At 40.9% G+C, this 18,434-nt stretch overlaps 1 protein-coding gene across 1 annotated transcript; it reads right to left on the minus strand.

Annotated features, from left to right (window-relative positions):
• Positions 1 to 5,146: 5,146 nt before the first annotated feature.
• Positions 5,147 to 17,969, minus strand: LOC311114752 (gamma-aminobutyric acid receptor-associated protein-like 2; the record flags this gene model as incomplete). Its single annotated transcript, XM_084189988.1, has 3 exons — positions 5,147 to 5,739; positions 10,049 to 10,221; positions 17,799 to 17,969. The coding sequence occupies 3 exons, from the start codon at positions 17,967 to 17,969 to the stop codon at positions 5,649 to 5,651; spliced, it is 435 nt and encodes a 144-aa protein (XP_084046114.1). The 3' UTR covers positions 5,147 to 5,648.
• Positions 17,970 to 18,434: the final 465 nt, after the last annotated feature.

The following is an 18,434-nucleotide window of genomic DNA, read 5'->3' on the forward strand; positions in this document are numbered from 1 at the left end:
TACTTTATGAACTGGTATAATGCTGTAATAACATAGTCTGTGTGTTACTTTATGAACTGGTATAATGCTGTAATAACAGTCTGTGTGTTACTTTATGAACTGGTATAATGCTGTAATAACACAGTCTGTGTGTTACTTTATGAACTGGTATAATGCTGTAATAACATAGTCTGTGTGTTACTTTATGAACTGGTATAATGCTGTAATAACATAGTCTGTGTGTTACTTTATGAACTGGTATAATGCTGTAATAACAGTCTGTGTGTTACTTTATGAACTGGTATAATGCTGTAATAACAGTCTGTGTGTTACTTTATGAACTGGTATAATGCTGTAATAACATAGTCTGTGTGTTACTTTATGAACTGGTATAATGCTGTAATAACAGTCTGTGTGTTACTTTATGAACTGGTATAATGCTGTAATAACAGTCTGTGTGTTACTTTATGAACTGGTATAATGCTGTAATAACATAGTCTGTGTGTTACTTTATGAACTGGTATAATGCTGTAATAACATAGTCTGTGTGTTACTTTATGAACTGGTATAATGCTGTAATAACAGTCTGTTACTTTATGAACTGGTATAATGCTGTAATAACAGTCTGTGTGTTACTTTATGAACTGGTATAATGCTGTAATAACATAGTCAGTGTGTTACTTTATGAACTGGTATAATGCTGTAATAACAGTATGTTACATTATGAACTGGTATAATGCTGTAATAACATAGTCTGTGTGTTACTTTATGAACTGGAATAATGCTGTAATAACAGTCTGTGTGTTACTTTATGAACTGGTATAATGCTGTAATAACAGTCTGTGTGTTACTTTATGAACTGGTATAATGCTGTAATAACAGTCTGTGTGTTACTTTATGAACTGGTATAATGCTGTAATAACATAGTCTGTGTGTTACTTTATGAACTGGTATAATGCTGTAATAACAGTCTGTGTGTTACTTTATGAACTGGTATAATGCTGTAATAACAGTCTGTTACTTTATGAACTGGTATAATGCTGTAATAACAGTCTGTGTGTTACTTTATGAACTGGTATAATGCTGTAATAACAGTCTGTGTGTTACTTTATGAACTGGTATAATGCTGTAATAACAGTCAGTGTGTTACTTTATGAACTGGTATAATGATGTAATAACAGTCTGTGTGTTACTTTATGAACTGGTATAATGCTGTAATAACAGTCTGTGTTACTTTATGAACTGGTATAATGCTGTAATAACAGTCTGTTACTTTATTAACTGGTATAATGCTGTAATAACAGTCTGTGTGTTACTTTATGAACTGGTATAATGCTGTAATAACAGTCTGTGTGTTACTTTATGAACTGGTATAATGCTGTAATAACAGTCTGTGTGTTACTTTATGAACTGGTATAATGCTGTAATAACATAGTCTGTGTGTTACTTTATGAACTGGTATAATGCTGTAATAACAGTCTGTGTGTTACTTTATGAACTGGTATAATGCTGTAATAACAGTCTGTGTGTTACTTTATGAACTGGTATAATGCTGTAATAACAGTCTGTGTGTTACTTTATGAACTGGTATAATGCTGTAATAACATAGTCTGTGTGTTACTTTATGAACTGGTATAATGCTGTAACAACATAGTATGTGTGTTACTTTATGAACTGGTTTAATGCTGTAATAACAGTCTGTTACTTTATGAACTGGTATAATGCTGTAATAACAGTCTGTGTGTTACTTTATGAACTGGTATAATGCTGTAATAACATAGTCTGTGTGTTACTTTATGAACTGGTATAATGCTGTAATAACAGTCTGTGTGTTACTTTATGAACTGGTATAATGCTTTAATAACACAGTCTGTGTGTTACTTTATGAACTGGTTTAATGCTGTAATAACAGTCTGTTACTTTATGAACTGGTATAATGCTGTAATAACAGTCTGTGTGTTACTTTATGAACTGGTATAATGCTGTAATAACATAGTCTGTGTGTTACTTTATGAACTGGTATAATGCTGTAATAACAGTCTGTGTGTTACTTTATGAACTGGTATAATGCTGTAATAACACAGTCTGTGTGTTACTTTATGAACTGGTATAATGCTGTAATAACATAGTCTGTGTGTTACTTTATGAACTGGTATAATGCTGTAATAACATAGTCTGTGTGTTACTTTATGAACTGGTATAATGCTGTAATAACAGTCTGTGTGTTACTTTATGAACTGGTATAATGCTGTAATAACAGTCTGTGTGTTACTTTATGAACTGGTATAATGCTGTAATAACATAGTCTGTGTGTTACTTTATGAACTGGTATAATGCTGTAATAACAGTCTGTGTGTTACTTTATGAACTGGTATAATGCTGTAATAACAGTCTGTGTGTTACTTTATGAACTGGTATAATGCTGTAATAACATAGTCTGTGTGTTACTTTATGAACTGGTATAATGCTGTAATAACATAGTCTGTGTGTTACTTTATGAACTGGTATAATGCTGTAATAACAGTCTGTTACTTTATGAACTGGTATAATGCTGTAATAACAGTCTGTGTGTTACTTTATGAACTGGTATAATGCTGTAATAACATAGTCAGTGTGTTACTTTATGAACTGGTATAATGCTGTAATAACAGTCTGTGTGTTACTTTATGAACTGGTATAATGCTGTAATAACAGTCTGTGTGTTACTTTATGAACTGGTATAATGCTGTAATAACATAGTCTGTGTGTTACTTTATGAACTGGTATAATGCTGTAATAACAGTCTGTGTGTTACTTTATGAACTGGTATAATGCTGTAATAACATAGTCTGTGTGTTACTTTACGAACTGGTATAATGCTGTAATAACAGTCTGTGTGTTACTTTATGAACTGGTATAATGCTGTAATAACATAGTCTGTGTGTTACTTTATGAACTGGTATAATGCTGTAATAACAGTCTGTGTGTTACTTTATGAACTGGTATAATGCTGTAATAACAGTCTGTGTGTTACTTTATGAACTGGTATAATGCTGTAATAACATAGTCTGTGTTACTTTATGAACTGGTATAATGCTGTAATAACATAGTCTGTGTGTTACTTTATGAACTGGTATAATGCTGTAATAACAGTCTGTGTGTTACTTTATGAACTGGTATAATGCTGTAATAACAGTCTGTGTGTTACTTTATGAACTGGTATAATGCTGTAATAACAGTCTGTGTGTTACTTTATGAACTGGTATAATGCTGTAATAACAGTCTGTGTGTTACTTTATGAACTGGTATAATGCTGTAATAACATAGTCTGTGTGTTACTTTATGAACTGGTATAATGCTGTAATAACAGTCTGTGTGTTACTTTATGAACTGGTATAATGCTGTAATAACAGTCTGTGTGTTACTTTATGAACTGGTATAATGCTGTAATAACAGTCTGTGTGTTACTTTATGAACTGGTATAATGCTGTAATAACAGTCTGTGTTACTTTATGAACTGGTATAATGCTGTAATAACATAGTCTGTGTGTTACTTTATGAACTGGTATAATGCTGTAATAACATAGTCTGTGTGTTACTTTATGAACTGGTATAATGCTGTAATAACAGTCTGTGTGTTACTTTATGAACTGGTATAATGCTGTAATAACATAGTCTGTGTGTTACTTTATGAACTGGTATAATGCTGTAATAACATAGTCTGTGTGTTACTTTATGAACTGGTATAATGCTGTAATAACAGTCTGTGTGTTACTTTATGAACTGGTATAATGCTGTAATAACAGTCTGTGTGTTACTTTATGAACTGGTATAATGCTGTAATAACAGTCTGTGTGTTACTTTATGAACTGGTATAATGCTGTAATAACAGTCTGTGTGTTACTTTATGAACTGGTATAATGCTGTAATAACATAGTCTGTGTGTTACTTTATGAACTGGTATAATGCTGTAATAACAGTCTGTGTGTTACTTTATGAACTGGTATAATGCTGTAATAACAGTCTGTGTGTTACTTTATGAACTGGTATAATGCTGTAATAACAGTCTGTGTGTTACTTTATGAACTGGTATAATGCTGTAATAACAGTCTGTGTTACTTTATGAACTGGTATAATGCTGTAATAACATAGTCTGTGTGTTACTTTATGAACTGGTATAATGCTGTAATAACATAGTCTGTGTGTTACTTTATTAACTGGTATAATGCTGTAATAACAGTCTGTGTGTTACTTTATGAACTGGTATAATGCTGTAATAACATAGTCTGTGTGTTACTTTATGAACTGGTATAATGCTGTAATAACATAGTCTGTGTGTTACTTTATGAACTGGTATAATGCTGTAATAACAGTCTGTGTGTTACTTTATGAACTGGTATAATGCTGTAATAACAGTCTGTGTGTTACTTTATGAACTGGTATAATGCTGTAATAACAGTCTGTGTGTTACTTTATGAACTGGTATAATGCTGTAATAACAGTCTGTGTGTTACTTTATGAACTGGTATAATGCTGTAATAACAGTCTGTGTGTTACTTTATGAACTGGTATAATGCTGTAATAACAGTCTGTGTGTTACTTTATGAACTGGTATAATGCTGTAATAACAGTCTGTGTGTTACTTTATGAACTGGTATAATGCTGTAATAACAGTCTGTTACTTTATGAACTGGTATAATGCTGTAATAACAGTCTGTGTGTTACTTTATGAACTGGTATAATGCTGTAATAACATAGTCTGTGTGTTACTTTATGAACTGGTATAATGCTGTAATAACATAGTCTGTGTGTTACTTTATGAACTGGTATAATGCTGTAATAACATAGTCTGTGTGTTACTTTATGAACTGGTATAATGCTGTAATAACAGTCTGTGTGTTACTTTATGAACTGGTATAATGCTGTAATAACAGTCTGTGTGTTACTTTATGAACTGCTATAATGCTGTAATAACATAGTCTGTGTTACTTTATGAACTGGTATAATGCTGTAATAACAGTCTGTGTGTTACTTTATGAACTGGTATAATGCTATAATAACAGTCTGTGTGTTACTTTATGAACTGGTATAATGCTGTAATAACAGTCTGTGTTACTTTAGGGCTGGATCAAAAATCTCCAGGACCGAAGTGGAAGAACCCTGGTATAGGTCAATAAAAACACAAGGATTATTCACATTTTTTATTGGTTAGGTCATCCAGCTACCTTACCGTTCAAATAGTTAAAATTATTTGAAATATAAATCTTCAAGGATAACAGCCAAACTGAAAGTGAAACTTCAAACAAAAATATCATTTCGCGAATGAAAAAAACAACCTCCAAGCACCTAAACTAAAGTAAAGCACAAAACATCAAACAAACAAAACAGTCATTCCTTATTTTTATCACTATACATAACTTCAAAAATAATAATAAACATATTAATAAATGAATGTAAACAGCATTGATACAACATGGGCAGGAATAGATTAGACAGACTGGTGACACTCATTTCACTCAACTGATCACTCTCTTATTCTCTTTATTTCACTTCATTTCTCTGGGGTTTCCCAGGGCTTCTCCCAGGGGTGGGGTGTGAGTTAGGGTTGGGGTGTGTGGGTGGGTGTGGCCAGGTGTTGTAGTCTGTCGTAAGTAAGGCTGATGATGATGATGATGATGATGAAGGTGGGTCTAGACACCGAAGGTGTTCTCTCCGCTGTACGCCACGTATAAAAAGCCGTCCTCGTCCTTCTCCTTCTCGTACAGCTGTCCCATGGTGATGCTGCAACAGACAGACATGAGGAAGAGGGAAATGTAGACGTAAACAGACCGTGGCCCAAATTGGCACCCTATTCCCTATACAGGGCTCTGGTCAAAAGTAGTGTACTATGTAGGGAATAGGGTGCCATTTGGGACGTATCCACATACTACTCAAGTGAACGGAGGGGATGAAATGTAGAAGTAGGTCTAAATACTGCTTAGCGTTTAGTCACCATCAACAGAATGAAACAATGTATCTGAAATACCGGTAAAGTGACTGGTATAATCTGCAAGCTATGTTCGGTAATGTCTGCTCATTGTTTACTGCTGTTGTGTCGATACGACACTAATAAAGCTTTAGGCCGGGATTCAATTCATAGAGCAGCGCGCTGGACAACCGACAATGTGGCTTTTAAAGGCATTTTACCCAACGTTTGCTGCGATCGCATTTATGGCTCAATCAGGATATACCTTTAAATGCTATAACGTGGATCTAACACGGACCAGATTGAATGCAGGCCTTCATTTACAGTGCATTCCGAAAGTATTCAGAGCCCTTGACTTTTACATTTTTTTTTACTTTACAGCCTTTTTCTAAAATGGATTAAATTACAGATTTTACCCCATAAATTACATTCCACAAAATACCCCATAATGACAAAGAATAAACAGGTTTTTAGACATTTTTAAAACCTTATTTACATAAGTATTCAGAACCTTTGCTATGAGACTTGAAATTGAGCTTAGGTCATTGATCATCCTTGAGATGTTTCTACAACTTGATTGGAGTCCACCTGTGGTAAATTCAATTGATTGGACATGATTTAGAAAGGCACACACCTGTCTATATAAGGTCCCACAGTTGACAGTGCATGTCAGAGCAGAAACCAAGCCATGAGGTCGAAGGAATTGTCCGTAGAGCTCCGAGACAGGATTGTGTCGAGGCACAGATCTGGGGAAGGGTACCAACAAATGTCTGTAGCATTGAAGGTCCCCAAGAACACAGTGGCCTCCCTCATTCTTAAATGGAAGAAGTTTGGAACCGCCAAGACACTTCCTAGAGCTGGCTGCCCGGCCAAACTGAGCAATCGGGGGAGAAGGGCCTTGGTCAGGGAGGTGACCAAGAGCCCGATGGTCACTCTGACAGAGCTCCAGAGTTCCTCTGTGGAGATGGGAGAACCTTCCAGAAGGACAACTATCTCTGCAGCACTCCACCAATTAGGCCTTTATGGTAGAGGGGCCGGATGGAAGCCACTCCTCAGTAAAAGGCACATGACTGCCCACTTGGAGTTTGCCAAAAGGCACCTAAAGGACTCTCAGACCATGAGAAACAAGACTCTCTGGTCTGATGAAACCAAGATTGAACTATTTGGCCTGAATGCTAAGCGTCACATCTGGAGGAAACCTGGCACCATTCCTACGGTGAAGCATGGTGGTGGCAGCATCATGCTGTGGGGATGTTTTTCAGTGGCAGGGACTGGGAGACTTGTCATGGTCGAGGGAAAGATGAACAGAGCAAAGTACAGAGAGATCTTTGATGAAAACCTGCTCCAGAGCGCTCAGGACCTCAGACTGGGGCGAAGGTTCACCTTCCAACAGGACAACAACCCTAAGCACACAGCCAAGACAACACAGGAGTGGCTTCGGGACAAGTCTCTGAATGTCCTTGAGTGGCCCAGCCAGAGCCGGACTTGAACCTGATCGAACATCTCTGGAGAGACCTGAAAATAGCTGTGCAGCGACGCTCCCCATCCAACCTGACAGATATTTAGAGGATCTGCAGAGAAGAATGGGAGAAACTCCCCAAATACAGGTGTGCCAAGCTTGTAGCATCATACCCAAGAAGAATTGAGGCTGTAATCACTCCCAAAGGTGCTTCAACAAAGTACTGAGTAAAGGGTCTGAATACTTATGTAAATGTGATATTTCTGTTTGTATTTGTAATAAATTAGCAACATTTTCTAAAAACCTGTTTTTGCTTTGTCATTATGGGGTATTGTGGGTAGATTGATGAGGGGGAAAAAAACTATTTAATCCATTTTAGAATAAGGCTGTAACGTAACAAACTGTGGAAAAAGTCAAGGGGGTCTGAATACTTTCCGAATTGACTGCATTTCTGCATAACTAAAGCTGAAGGATATCCCTGTGGGAGCAGCAAACCACTAGTAACCCAGCAGCCACTAGGGTGTTCAGACCTGGACCTGGATTGGGTGTCTTGTTGAGGAAGAGACATCGGGCGCTGAGCTTCAACTATGAACCCATGAGGAGTGTGATGGGTGATATTCCCATCCCAGATATTTATCAGACTTGACAAAGGCTATAGTAGCTCAACATTGTTGCCGTTGGTGCAGGAATAAAGCCCTTGGGAGCAGCTGGCGTGTGGGCTTGTCTATATTTATAACTCATGTCCCAGGTTAACCCAGTTCTAACCCAGCTTGTCTATATTTATAACTAATGTCCCAGGTTAACCCAGTTCTAACCCAGCTTGTCTATATTTATAACTAATGTCCCAGGTTAACCCAGTTCTAACCCAGCTTGTCTATATTTATAACTAATGTCCCAGGTTAACCCAGTTCTAACCCAGCTTGTCTATATTTATAACTAATGTCCCAGGTTAACCCAGTTCTAACCCAGCTTGTCTATATTAATAACTCATGTCCCAGGTTAACCCAGTTCTAACCCAGCTTGTCTATATTTATAACTAATGTCCCAGGTTAACCCAGTTCTAACCCAGCTTGTCTATATTTATAACTCATGTCCCAGGTTAACCCAGTTCTAACCCAGCTTGTCTATATTTATAACTCATGTCCCAGGTTAACCCAGTTCTAACCCAGCTTGTCTATATTTATAACTCATGTCCCAGGTTAACTCAGTTCTAACCCAGCTTGTCTATATTTATAACTCATGTCCCAGGTTAACCCAGTTCTAACCCAGCTTGTCTATATTTATAACTAATGTCCCAGGTTAACCCAGTTCTAACCCAGCTTGTCTATATTCATAACTAATGTCCCAGGTTAACCCAGTTCTAACCCAGCTTGTCTATATTTATAACTAATGTCCCAGGTTAACCCAGTTCTAACCCAGCTTGTCTATATTTATAACTAATGTCCCAGGTTAACCCAGTTCTAACCCAGCTTGTCTATATTTATAACTCATGTCCCAGGTTAACCCAGTTCTAACCCAGCTTGTCTATATTTATAACTAATGTCCCAGGTTAACCCAGTTCTAACCCAGCTTGTCTATATTCATAACTAATGTCCCAGGTTAACCCAGTTCTAACCCAGCTTGTCTATATTTATAACTAATGTCCCAGGTTAACCCAGTTCTAACCCAGCTTGTCTATATTTATAACTAATGTCCCAGGTTAACCCAGTTCTAACCCAGCTTGTCTATATTTATAACTCATGTCCCAGGTTAACCCAGTTCTAACCCAGCTTGTCTATATTTATAACTCATGTCCCAGGTTAAACCAGTTCTAACCCAGCTTGTCTATATTTATAACTCATGTCCCAGGTTAACCCAGTTCTAACCCAGCTTGTCTATATTTATAACTCATGTCCCAGGTTAACCCAGTTCTAACCCAGCTTGTCTATATTTATAACTAATGTCCCAGGTTAACCCAGTTCTAACCCAGCTTGTCTATATTTATAACTAATGTCCCAGGTTAACCCAGTTCTAACCCAGCTTGTCTATATTTATAACTCATGTCCCAGGTTAACCCAGTTCTAACCCAGCTTGTCTATATTCATAACTAATGTCCCAGGTTAACCCAGTTCTAACCCAGCTTGTCTATATTTATAACTAATGTCCCAGGTTAACCCAGTTCTAACCCAGCTTGTCTATATGTATAACTAATGTCCCAGGTTAACCCAGTTCTAACCCAGCTTGTCTATATTTATAACTAATGTCCCAGGTTAACCCAGTTCTAACCCAGCTTGTCTATATTTATAACTAATGTCCCAGGTTAACCCAGTTCTAACCCAGCTTGTCTATATGTATAACTAATGTCCCAGGTTAACCCAGTTCTAACCCAGCTTGTCTATATTTATAACTAATGTCCCAGTTTAACCCAGTTCTAACACAGCTTGTCTATATTTATAACTCATGTCCCAGGTTAACCCAGTTCTAACCCAGCTTGTCTATATTTATAACTAATGTCCCAGGTTAACCCAGTTAAAGCTAGCCTCTAGTATATATGCCCTGTGTGGTCAGTGTCCGAAAACATCAATGGCTAAAAGTAGTGTTTTATCTATTTAACCTGGGGGGAAAAAAACCTTTTAAGTTCTATAGTTTCTAAGGTGCCATTTCCACTGAGTGCTTAGAGATCCGACCTGGACTGAGGCACGGTCTTATCAACGAAGAGGAAGATCGCCTTCTCCGAGGGCAGCTGGATGCGTTTCCTGATGATCCACATGAACTGGGCCACCGTGATGTCAGAGGGCACCAAATACTTCCTCTTGTCAATGTCCACAATCTGAGACCCAGACACCTTCTCCACGATTACCTAGAAACAGACGACACAGAGTCATGTCATATTGTATGTTTATAGTGTTAGGGGGGCAACAGTGAGCGCCGTTACCTTCAAGTAGGCTTTGGTTTTGCTAGGGTGTTGTGGACGGGGATACCTTAAGCATCTACCTCTGGTTCCAAAGGTTGCGTGCTCGAATCCAGCGACAGAAAGTTGTTTATCTTTTTGTTTTAAGCCTATCCTAAACCTTAATGCCTAACCTTAAGAATTTTTGAGTTAATTCCTACAACTTAAATTTAGAACGATAGCGCAGTAACAAAACACTGACGTTTGACATTTCAGAAACATGGATGAATGTCTAACTCTGACATGAGACAGAGCTTGTTGATAATATTCCCGGAAGTCAGTTTAGCATTTGAATGCTGAAAGTGCCGCGCAGATGTACAAGATCAGGATCAGGAACAGGAACAGGATCAGGAACAGGATCAGGATCAGGATCAGGAACAGGAACAGGAACAGGAACAGGAACAGGATCAGGAACAGGAACAGGAACAGGATCAGGAACAGGAACAGGAACAGGATCAGGAACAGGATCAGGAACAGGATCAGGATCATTAACAGGAACAGGAACAAGAACACGATCAGGAACAGGAACAGGAACAGGATCAGGATCAGGATCAGGAACAGGAACAGGAACAGGAACAGGATCAGGAACAGGAACAGGAACAGGAACAGGATCAGGAACAGGATCAGGATCAGGAACAGGAACAGGAACAGGATCAGGAACAGGAACAGGATCAGGATCAGGAACAGGAACAGGAACAGGATCAGGATCAGGAACAGGAACAGGAACAGGATCAGGAACAGGCCGTCTACCTTGCATTGGTCAGCGTGTGAAACGGGGGCACAGCACACAGCTTGACCAGGCTACTGATATTCAGCAATGCAAAATGACTTGTAGATCAATGACTGTCAACACAGTTACAGTGCCTCCAGAAAGTATTCACTCCCCTTCACATGTTCCACATGTTGTTGTTGTGTTACAGCCTGATTAAGTTAAAATGGATCCAGTTACAGAGTTTAATGGCTGTGATAGGAGAAAACTGAGGATGGATCAACAACATTGTAGTTACTCCATAATACTAACATAATTAACAGAGTGAAAAGAAGGAAGCCTGTACAGAATAAAAATATTCCAAAACATGCATCCTGTTTGCAACAAGGCACTAAAGTAATACTGCAAAAACAGTGGTAAAGCAATGAACTGTTTGTTCTGAATACAAAGTGTTATGTTTGGGGCAAATCCAATACAACACATTACTGAGTACCACTCTCCATATTTTCAAGCATAGTGGTGGCTGCATCATGTTATGGGTATGCTTGTAATCGTTAAGGACTGGGGAGTTATTCAGGATTTTAAAAGAAACGGAATGGAGCTAAGCACAGGTAAAATCGTACAGGAAAACCTGGTTCAGTCTGCTTTCCACCAGACACTGTGTCACGCCCTGACCTTGAAAGCCCTGTTTTTCTAGTTGGTTTGGTCAGGGTGTCCATTCTATGTTGTTCTATTTCTATGTTGGCCGGGTGTGGATCCCAATCAGAGGCAGCTGTCGATCGTTGTCTCTGACTGGGGATCATACTTAGGTAGCCATGTTGCCTACCTGTTTTGTGGGATCTTGTTTCTGTGTGTTTGGCTTGTTTGATGTTATCCTTTAGAACTTCACGTTACGTTGCTTTCGTTGGTTTTGTTCTGTGTTTATTCAATAAACGAACATGTACGCGTACCACGCTGCACCTTGGTCCAATCCTGTACTCAACGAACGTGACACACTGGGAGATGAATTCACCTTTCAGCACGATAATAACCTCAAGGCAAGTGGCCCCAAGACAGGTGGCCCCAAGACAGGTGGCCCCAAGGCAGGTGGACCCAAGGCAGGTGGCCCCAAGGCAAGTGGCCCCAAGGCAAGTGGCCCAAAGACAGGTGGCCCCAAGGCAGGTGGCCCCAAGGCAAGTGGCCCCAAGACAGGTGGCCCCAAGACAGGTGGCCCCAAGACAGTTGGCCCCAAGGCAGGTGGCCCCAAGGCAAGTGGCCCCAAGGCAAGTGGCCCCAAGACAGGTGGCCCCAAGGCAGGTGGCCCCAAGGCAAGTGGCCCCAAGGCAAGTGGCCCCAAGGCAAGTGGCCGCAAGGCAAGTGGCCCCAAGGCAAGTGGCCCCAAGGCAAGTGGCCCCAAGACAGGTGGCCCCAAGGCAGGTGAGAAGAAGAACTGTGTGCAAGCCATGCGCCAAAATGTTCTAATGTGCCCCCGCCTTAACATTATGAAGTAGCTGGGACGTGGGCTAGCACGTTGGGCTGATGTGGGCTTGATGTGGACTTGGTGTGGCCTTGCCCGTTGGGCTGGTGTGGGCTTGGTGTTGGCTAGCCCGTTGGGCTGGTGTGGACTTGGTGTGGGCTTGGTTTGCGCTAGCCCGTTGGGCTGATGTGGGCTTTGTGTGGGCTAGCCCGTTGGGCTGGTGTGGGCTTGATGTGAGGCTTGGTGTGGACTAGCCGGTGCCCACATGGGGTCATGGGGTCATGTTTGCTGGGTGGTAACTGCACAAATGTTACCACTTTAGTTTGTTTCAACTCATTTATTCATTCATTCGTTCATTTGTTAATTTATTTATTCATTCATTCATTCACTTGACATTTGCTTGCCTGTGCAGTTACTGTCAGTCCCTCCCTCTTTTCACCAGTAACTCTGTGCAGTACTGTGAACTCTGGCTTCAAGTTATTACAAACATTTAGAGAATGAGAGAAGAGTGCAGCAATGTTTGTTCTTAGAAAAGCTGCAGTCATTTGCATCAGACGAGGTTCTAATGACAGAATGGGGAAGTGAGAGTCTTTCTGAACTAAACTGAAACAGGATGCTTGGTTCAGAGAATGCGTCAGCAAAATATGCATCTTCAACTGAACCCTATTTAATGATATAGATAGAGATCCATGGGTCAGTCAGTATGATTGTATAACCAGATGGGTCAGTCAGTATGATTGTATAACAGGCCTACAAGGAGTCTTATGTCATCAGTTTTGAACTCATTTTGAAAACAGCACATGATGGAAACATTTTCTAGAATTTCTTCAATTATACAGCTAAAGCCTGTTCCTGCTGAGTGTGAAGTTGGTGTGAGTGTTGGGAGAGTTACAGAGACTACAGTAGTCTAGTGAAGTTGGTGTGAGTGTGGGGAGAGTTACAGAGACTACAGTAGTCTAGTGAAGTTGGTGTGAGTGTGGGGAGAGTTACAGAGACTACAGTAGTCTAGTGAAGTTGGTGTGAGTGTTGGGAGAGTTACAGAGATTACAGTAGTCTAGTGAAGTTTGTGTGAGTGTGGGGAGAGTTACAGAGACTACAGTAGTCTAGTGAAGTTGGTGTGAGTGTTCGGAGAGTTACAGAGAGTACAGTAGTCTAGTGAAGTTGGTGTGAGTGTGGGGAGAGTTACAGAGACTACAGTAGTCTAGTGAAGTTTGTGTGAGTGTGGGGAGAGTTACAGAGACTACATTAGTCTAGTGAAGTTGGTGTGAGTGTTGGGAGAGTTACAGAGACTACAGTAGTCTAGTGAAGTTGGTGTGAGTGTTGGGAGAGTTACAGAAACTACAGTAGTCTAGTGAAGTTGGTGTGAGTGTTGGGAGAGTTACAGAGACTACAGTAGTCTAGTGAAGTTGGTGTGAGTGTGGGGAGAGTTACAGAGACTACAGTAGTCTAGTGAAGTTGGTGTGAGTGTTGGGAGAGTTACAGAGACGACAGTAGTCTAGTGAAGTTGGTGTGAGTGTTGGGAGAGTTACAGAGAGTACAGTAGTCTAGTGAAGTTGGTGTGAGTGTTGGGAGAGTTCCAGAGACTACAGTAGTCTAGTGAAGTTGGTGTGAGTGTTGGGAGAGTTCCAGAGACTACAGTAGTCTAGTGAAGTTGGTGTGAGTGTTGGGAGAGTTCCAGAGACTACAGTAGTCTAGTGAAGTTGGTGTGAGTGTTGGGAGAGTTACAGAGACTACAGTAGTCTAGTGAAGTTTTTGTGAGTGTTGGGAGAGTTACAGAGACTAGAGTAGTCTAGTGAAGTTGGTGTGAGTGTTGGGAGAGTTACAGAGACTACAGTAGTCTAGTGAAGTTGCTGTGAGTGTGGGGAGAGTTATAGAGACTACAGTAGTATAGTGAAGTTGGTGTGAGTGTGGGGAGAGTTATAGAGACTACAGTAGTCTAGTGAAGTTGGTGTGAGTGTGGGGAGAGTTACAGAGACTACAGTAGTCTAGTGAAGTTGGTGTGAGTGTTGGGAGAGTTACAGAGACTACAGTAGTCTAGTGAAGTTGGTGTGAGTGTTGGGAGAGTTACAGAGACTACAGTAGTCTAGTGAAGTTGGTGTGAGTGTTGGGAGAGTTACAGAGAGTACAGTAGTCTAGTGAAGTTGGTGTGAGTGTGGGGAGAGCGACAGAGACTACAGTAGTCTAGTGAAGTTGGTGTGAGTGTTGGGAGAGTTACAGAGACTACAGTAGTCTAGTGAAGTTGGTGTGAGTGTTGGGAGAGTTACAGAGACTACAGTAGTCTAGTGAAGTTGGTGTGAGTGTGGGGAGAGTTACAGAGACTACAGTAGTCTAGTGAAGTTGGTGTGAGTGTTGGGATAATTACAGAGACGACAGTAGACAAGTGAAGTTGGTGTGAGTGTTGGGAGAGTTACAGAGACTACAGTAGTCTAGTGAAGTTGGTGTGAGTGTTGGGAGAGTTACAGAGAGTACAGTAGTCTAGTGAAGTTGGTGTGAGTGTTGGGAGAGTTACAGAGACTACAGTAGTCTAGTGAAGTTGGTGTGAGTGTTGGGAGAGTTACAGAGACTACAGTAGTCTAGTGAAGTTGGTGTGAGTGTTGGGAGAGTTACAGAGACTACAGTAGTCTAGTGAAGTTGGTTTGAGTGTTGGGAGAGTTACAGAGACTACAGTAGTCTAGTGAAGTTGGTGTGAGTGTTGGGAGAGTTACAGAGACTACAGTAGTCTAGTGAAGTTGGGGAGAGTGTAGGGAGAGTTACAGAGACTAGAGTAGTCTAGTGAAGCTGGTGCGAGTGTTGGGAGAGTTAAAGAGACTACAGTAGTCTAGTGAAGTTGCTGTGAGTGTGGGGAGAGTTATAGAGACTACAGTAGTTTAGTGAAGTTGGGGAGAGTGTAGGGAGAGTTACAGAGACTACAGTAGTTTAGTGAAGTTGGTGTGAGTGTGGGGAGATTTACAGAGAGTAAAGTAGTCTAGTGAAGTTGGTGTTAGTGTGGGGAGATCTACAGAGACTACAGTAGTCTAGTGAAGTTGGTGTGAGTGTGCGGAGAGTTACAGAGACTACAGTAGTCTAGTGAAGTTGGTGTGAGTGTGGGGAGAGTTACAGAGACTACAGTAGTCTAGTGAAGTTGGTGTGAGTGTAGGGAGAGTTACAGAGACTACAGTAGTCTAGTGAAGTTTGTGTGAGTGTTGGGAGAATTCCAGAGACTACAGTAGTCTAGTGAAGTTGGTGTGAGTGTTGGGAGAGTTCCAGAGACTACAGTAGTCTAGTGAAGTTGGTGTGAGTGTTGGGAGAGTTCCAGAGACTACAGTAGTCTAGTGAAGTTTTTGTGAGTGTTGGGAGAGTTACAGAGACTACAGTAGTCTAGTGAAGTTGGTGTGAGTGTTGGGAGAGTTACAGAGACTACAGTAGTCTAGTGAAGTTGCTGTGAGTGTGGGGAGAGTTATAGAGACTACAGTAGTATAGTGAAGTTGGTGTGAGTGTGGGGAGAGTTATAGAGAGTACAGTAGTCTAGTGAAGTTGGTGTGAGTGTGGGGAGAGTTACAGAGACTACAGTAGTCTAGCGAAGTTGGTGTGAGTGTTGGGAGAGTTACAGAGACTACAGTAGTCTAGTGAAGTTGGTGTGAGTGTTGGGAGAGTTACAGAGACTACAGTAGTCTAGTTAAGTTGGTGTGAGTGTGGGGAGAGTTACAGAGAGTACAGTAGTCTAGTGAAGTTGGTGTGAGTGTGGGGAGAGCGACAGAGACTACAGTAGTCTAGTGAAGTTGGTGTGAGTGTTGGGAGAGTTACAGAGACTACAGTAGTCTAGTGAAGTTGGTGTGAGTGTTGGGAGAGTTACAGAGACTACAGTAGTCTAGTGAAGTTGGTGTGAGTGTTGGGAGAGTTACAGAGACTACAGTAGTCTAGTGAAGTTGGTGTGAGTGTTGGGAGAGTTACAGAGACTACAGTAGTCTAGTGAAGTTGGTTTGAGTGTTGGGAGAGTTACAGAGACTACAGTAGTCTAGTGAAGTTGGTGTGAGTGTTGGGAGAGTTACAGAGACTACAGTAGTCTAGTGAAGTTGGGGAGAGTGTAGGGGGAGTTACAGAGACTAGAGTAGTCTAGTGAAGCTGGTGCGAGTGTTGGGAGAGTTAAAGAGACTACAGTAGTCTAGTGAAGTTGCTGTGAGTGTGGGGAGAGTTATAGAGACTACAGTAGTTTAGTGAAGTTGGTGTGAGTGTGGGGAGAGTTATAGAGACTACAGTAGTCTAGTGAAGTTGGGGAGAGTGTAGGGAGAGTTACAGAGACTACAGTAGTTTAGTGAAGTTGGTGTGAGTGTGGGGAGAGTTACATTGAGTACAGTAGTCTAGTGAAGTTGGTGTGAGTGTGGGGAGAATTGCAGAGAGTAAAGTAGTCTAGTGAAGTTGGTGTTAGTTGGGGAGAGTTACAGATAGTAAAGTAGTCTAGTGAAGTTGGTGTTAGTGTGGGGGGATTTACAGAGAGTACAGTAGTCTAGTGAAGTTGATGTTAGTGTGGGGAGATTTACAGAGAGTAAAGTAGTCTAGTGAAGTTGGTGTTAGTGTGGGGAGATTTACAGAGACTACAGTAGTCTAGTGAAGTTGGTGTTAGTGTGGGGTGATTTACAGAGAGTAAAGTAGTCTAGTGAAGTTGGTGTTAGTGTGGGGAGATTTACAGAGACTACAGTAGTCTAGTGAAGTTGGTGTGAGTGTGCGGAGAGTTACAGAGACTACAGTAGTCTAGTGAAGTTGGTGTGAGTGTGGGGAGAGTTACAGAGACTACAGTAGTCTAGTGAAGTTGGTGTTAGTGTAGGGAGAGTTACAGAGACTACAGTAGTCTAGTGAAGTTTGTGTGAGTGTTGGGAGAATTCCAGAGACTACAGTAGTCTAGTGAAGTTGGTGTGAGTGTTGGGAGAGTTACAGAGACTACAGTAGTCTAGTGAAGTTGAAATATTCATAGTTGATTTCAAGTATTAATTAAAACTAGTTGCTTATGATGTAGAGAACTTAATTTAATCTGAATTATTCTTGTATTTGATGTAATGTATCATAGTATGTAGTCCACTTTAATAGCCTTCCTTTGATATGAAATTCTCCAGTAAATGTATTCTGCGTATTTCAGAAAATAGCAGCACTATTGAACATACTGGAGGAAACAGAGGTACAGAAAATTGAGGAAGAGGAACATAACGAACAGAATGTTGGTTCTTAGAAAGATATTCAGAGTGAATGAGGGTTGGAGGGGAGTTTCCCCCCTCAATTGTCAATGGGTCTGATGGACCAGCTCTCTGTATAAAAGACAGGTCAGATCAGACCTCAGGCATAGAACCAGACCAGAGCATCAGAGACCAGAGCATCAGAGACCAGAACATCAGAGACCAGAACATCAGAGACCAGAACAACAGTGACCAGAACATCAGAGACCAGAACATCAGAGACCAGAACATCAGAGACCAGAACATCAGTGACCATCTCAGACAACACAATCTTCAGCATCTCAACCATCTCTGAACCATGAAGACCCTGACTGCTCTACTCCTCCTGGGAGTGCTCTGCTCCCTCCATACCACGTCTGCAGGTGTGTGTGTGTGTGTGTGTGTGTGTGTGTGTGTGTGTGTGTGTGTGTGTGTGTGTGTGTGTGTGTGTGTGTGTGTGTGTGTGTGTGTGTGTGTGTGTGTGTGTGTGTGTGTGTGTGTGTGTGTGTGTGTGTGTGTGTGTGTGTGTGTGTGTGTGTGTGTGTGTGTGTGTGTGTGTGTGTGTGTGTGTGTGTGTGTGTGTGTGTGTGTGTGTGTGTGTGTGTGTGTGTGTGTGTGTGTGTGTGTGTGTGTGTGTTGGGGAGTGGATGAGTAGCCATGCTGTGTAAGACGCTGTTGGATACGCTCCTGGAGATCTTCATGATAACTGTGGTTTATGATCATTTGTTTACAGCTGTCATTGCGTTGGAAACGGCAACTGAATGCTGTATGCATT

This window comes from Coregonus lavaretus, assembly GCF_964263955.1.
Source record: "Coregonus lavaretus genome assembly, contig: HAP1_SCAFFOLD_659, whole genome shotgun sequence".
NCBI lineage: Eukaryota > Metazoa > Chordata > Actinopteri > Salmoniformes > Salmonidae > Coregonus > Coregonus lavaretus.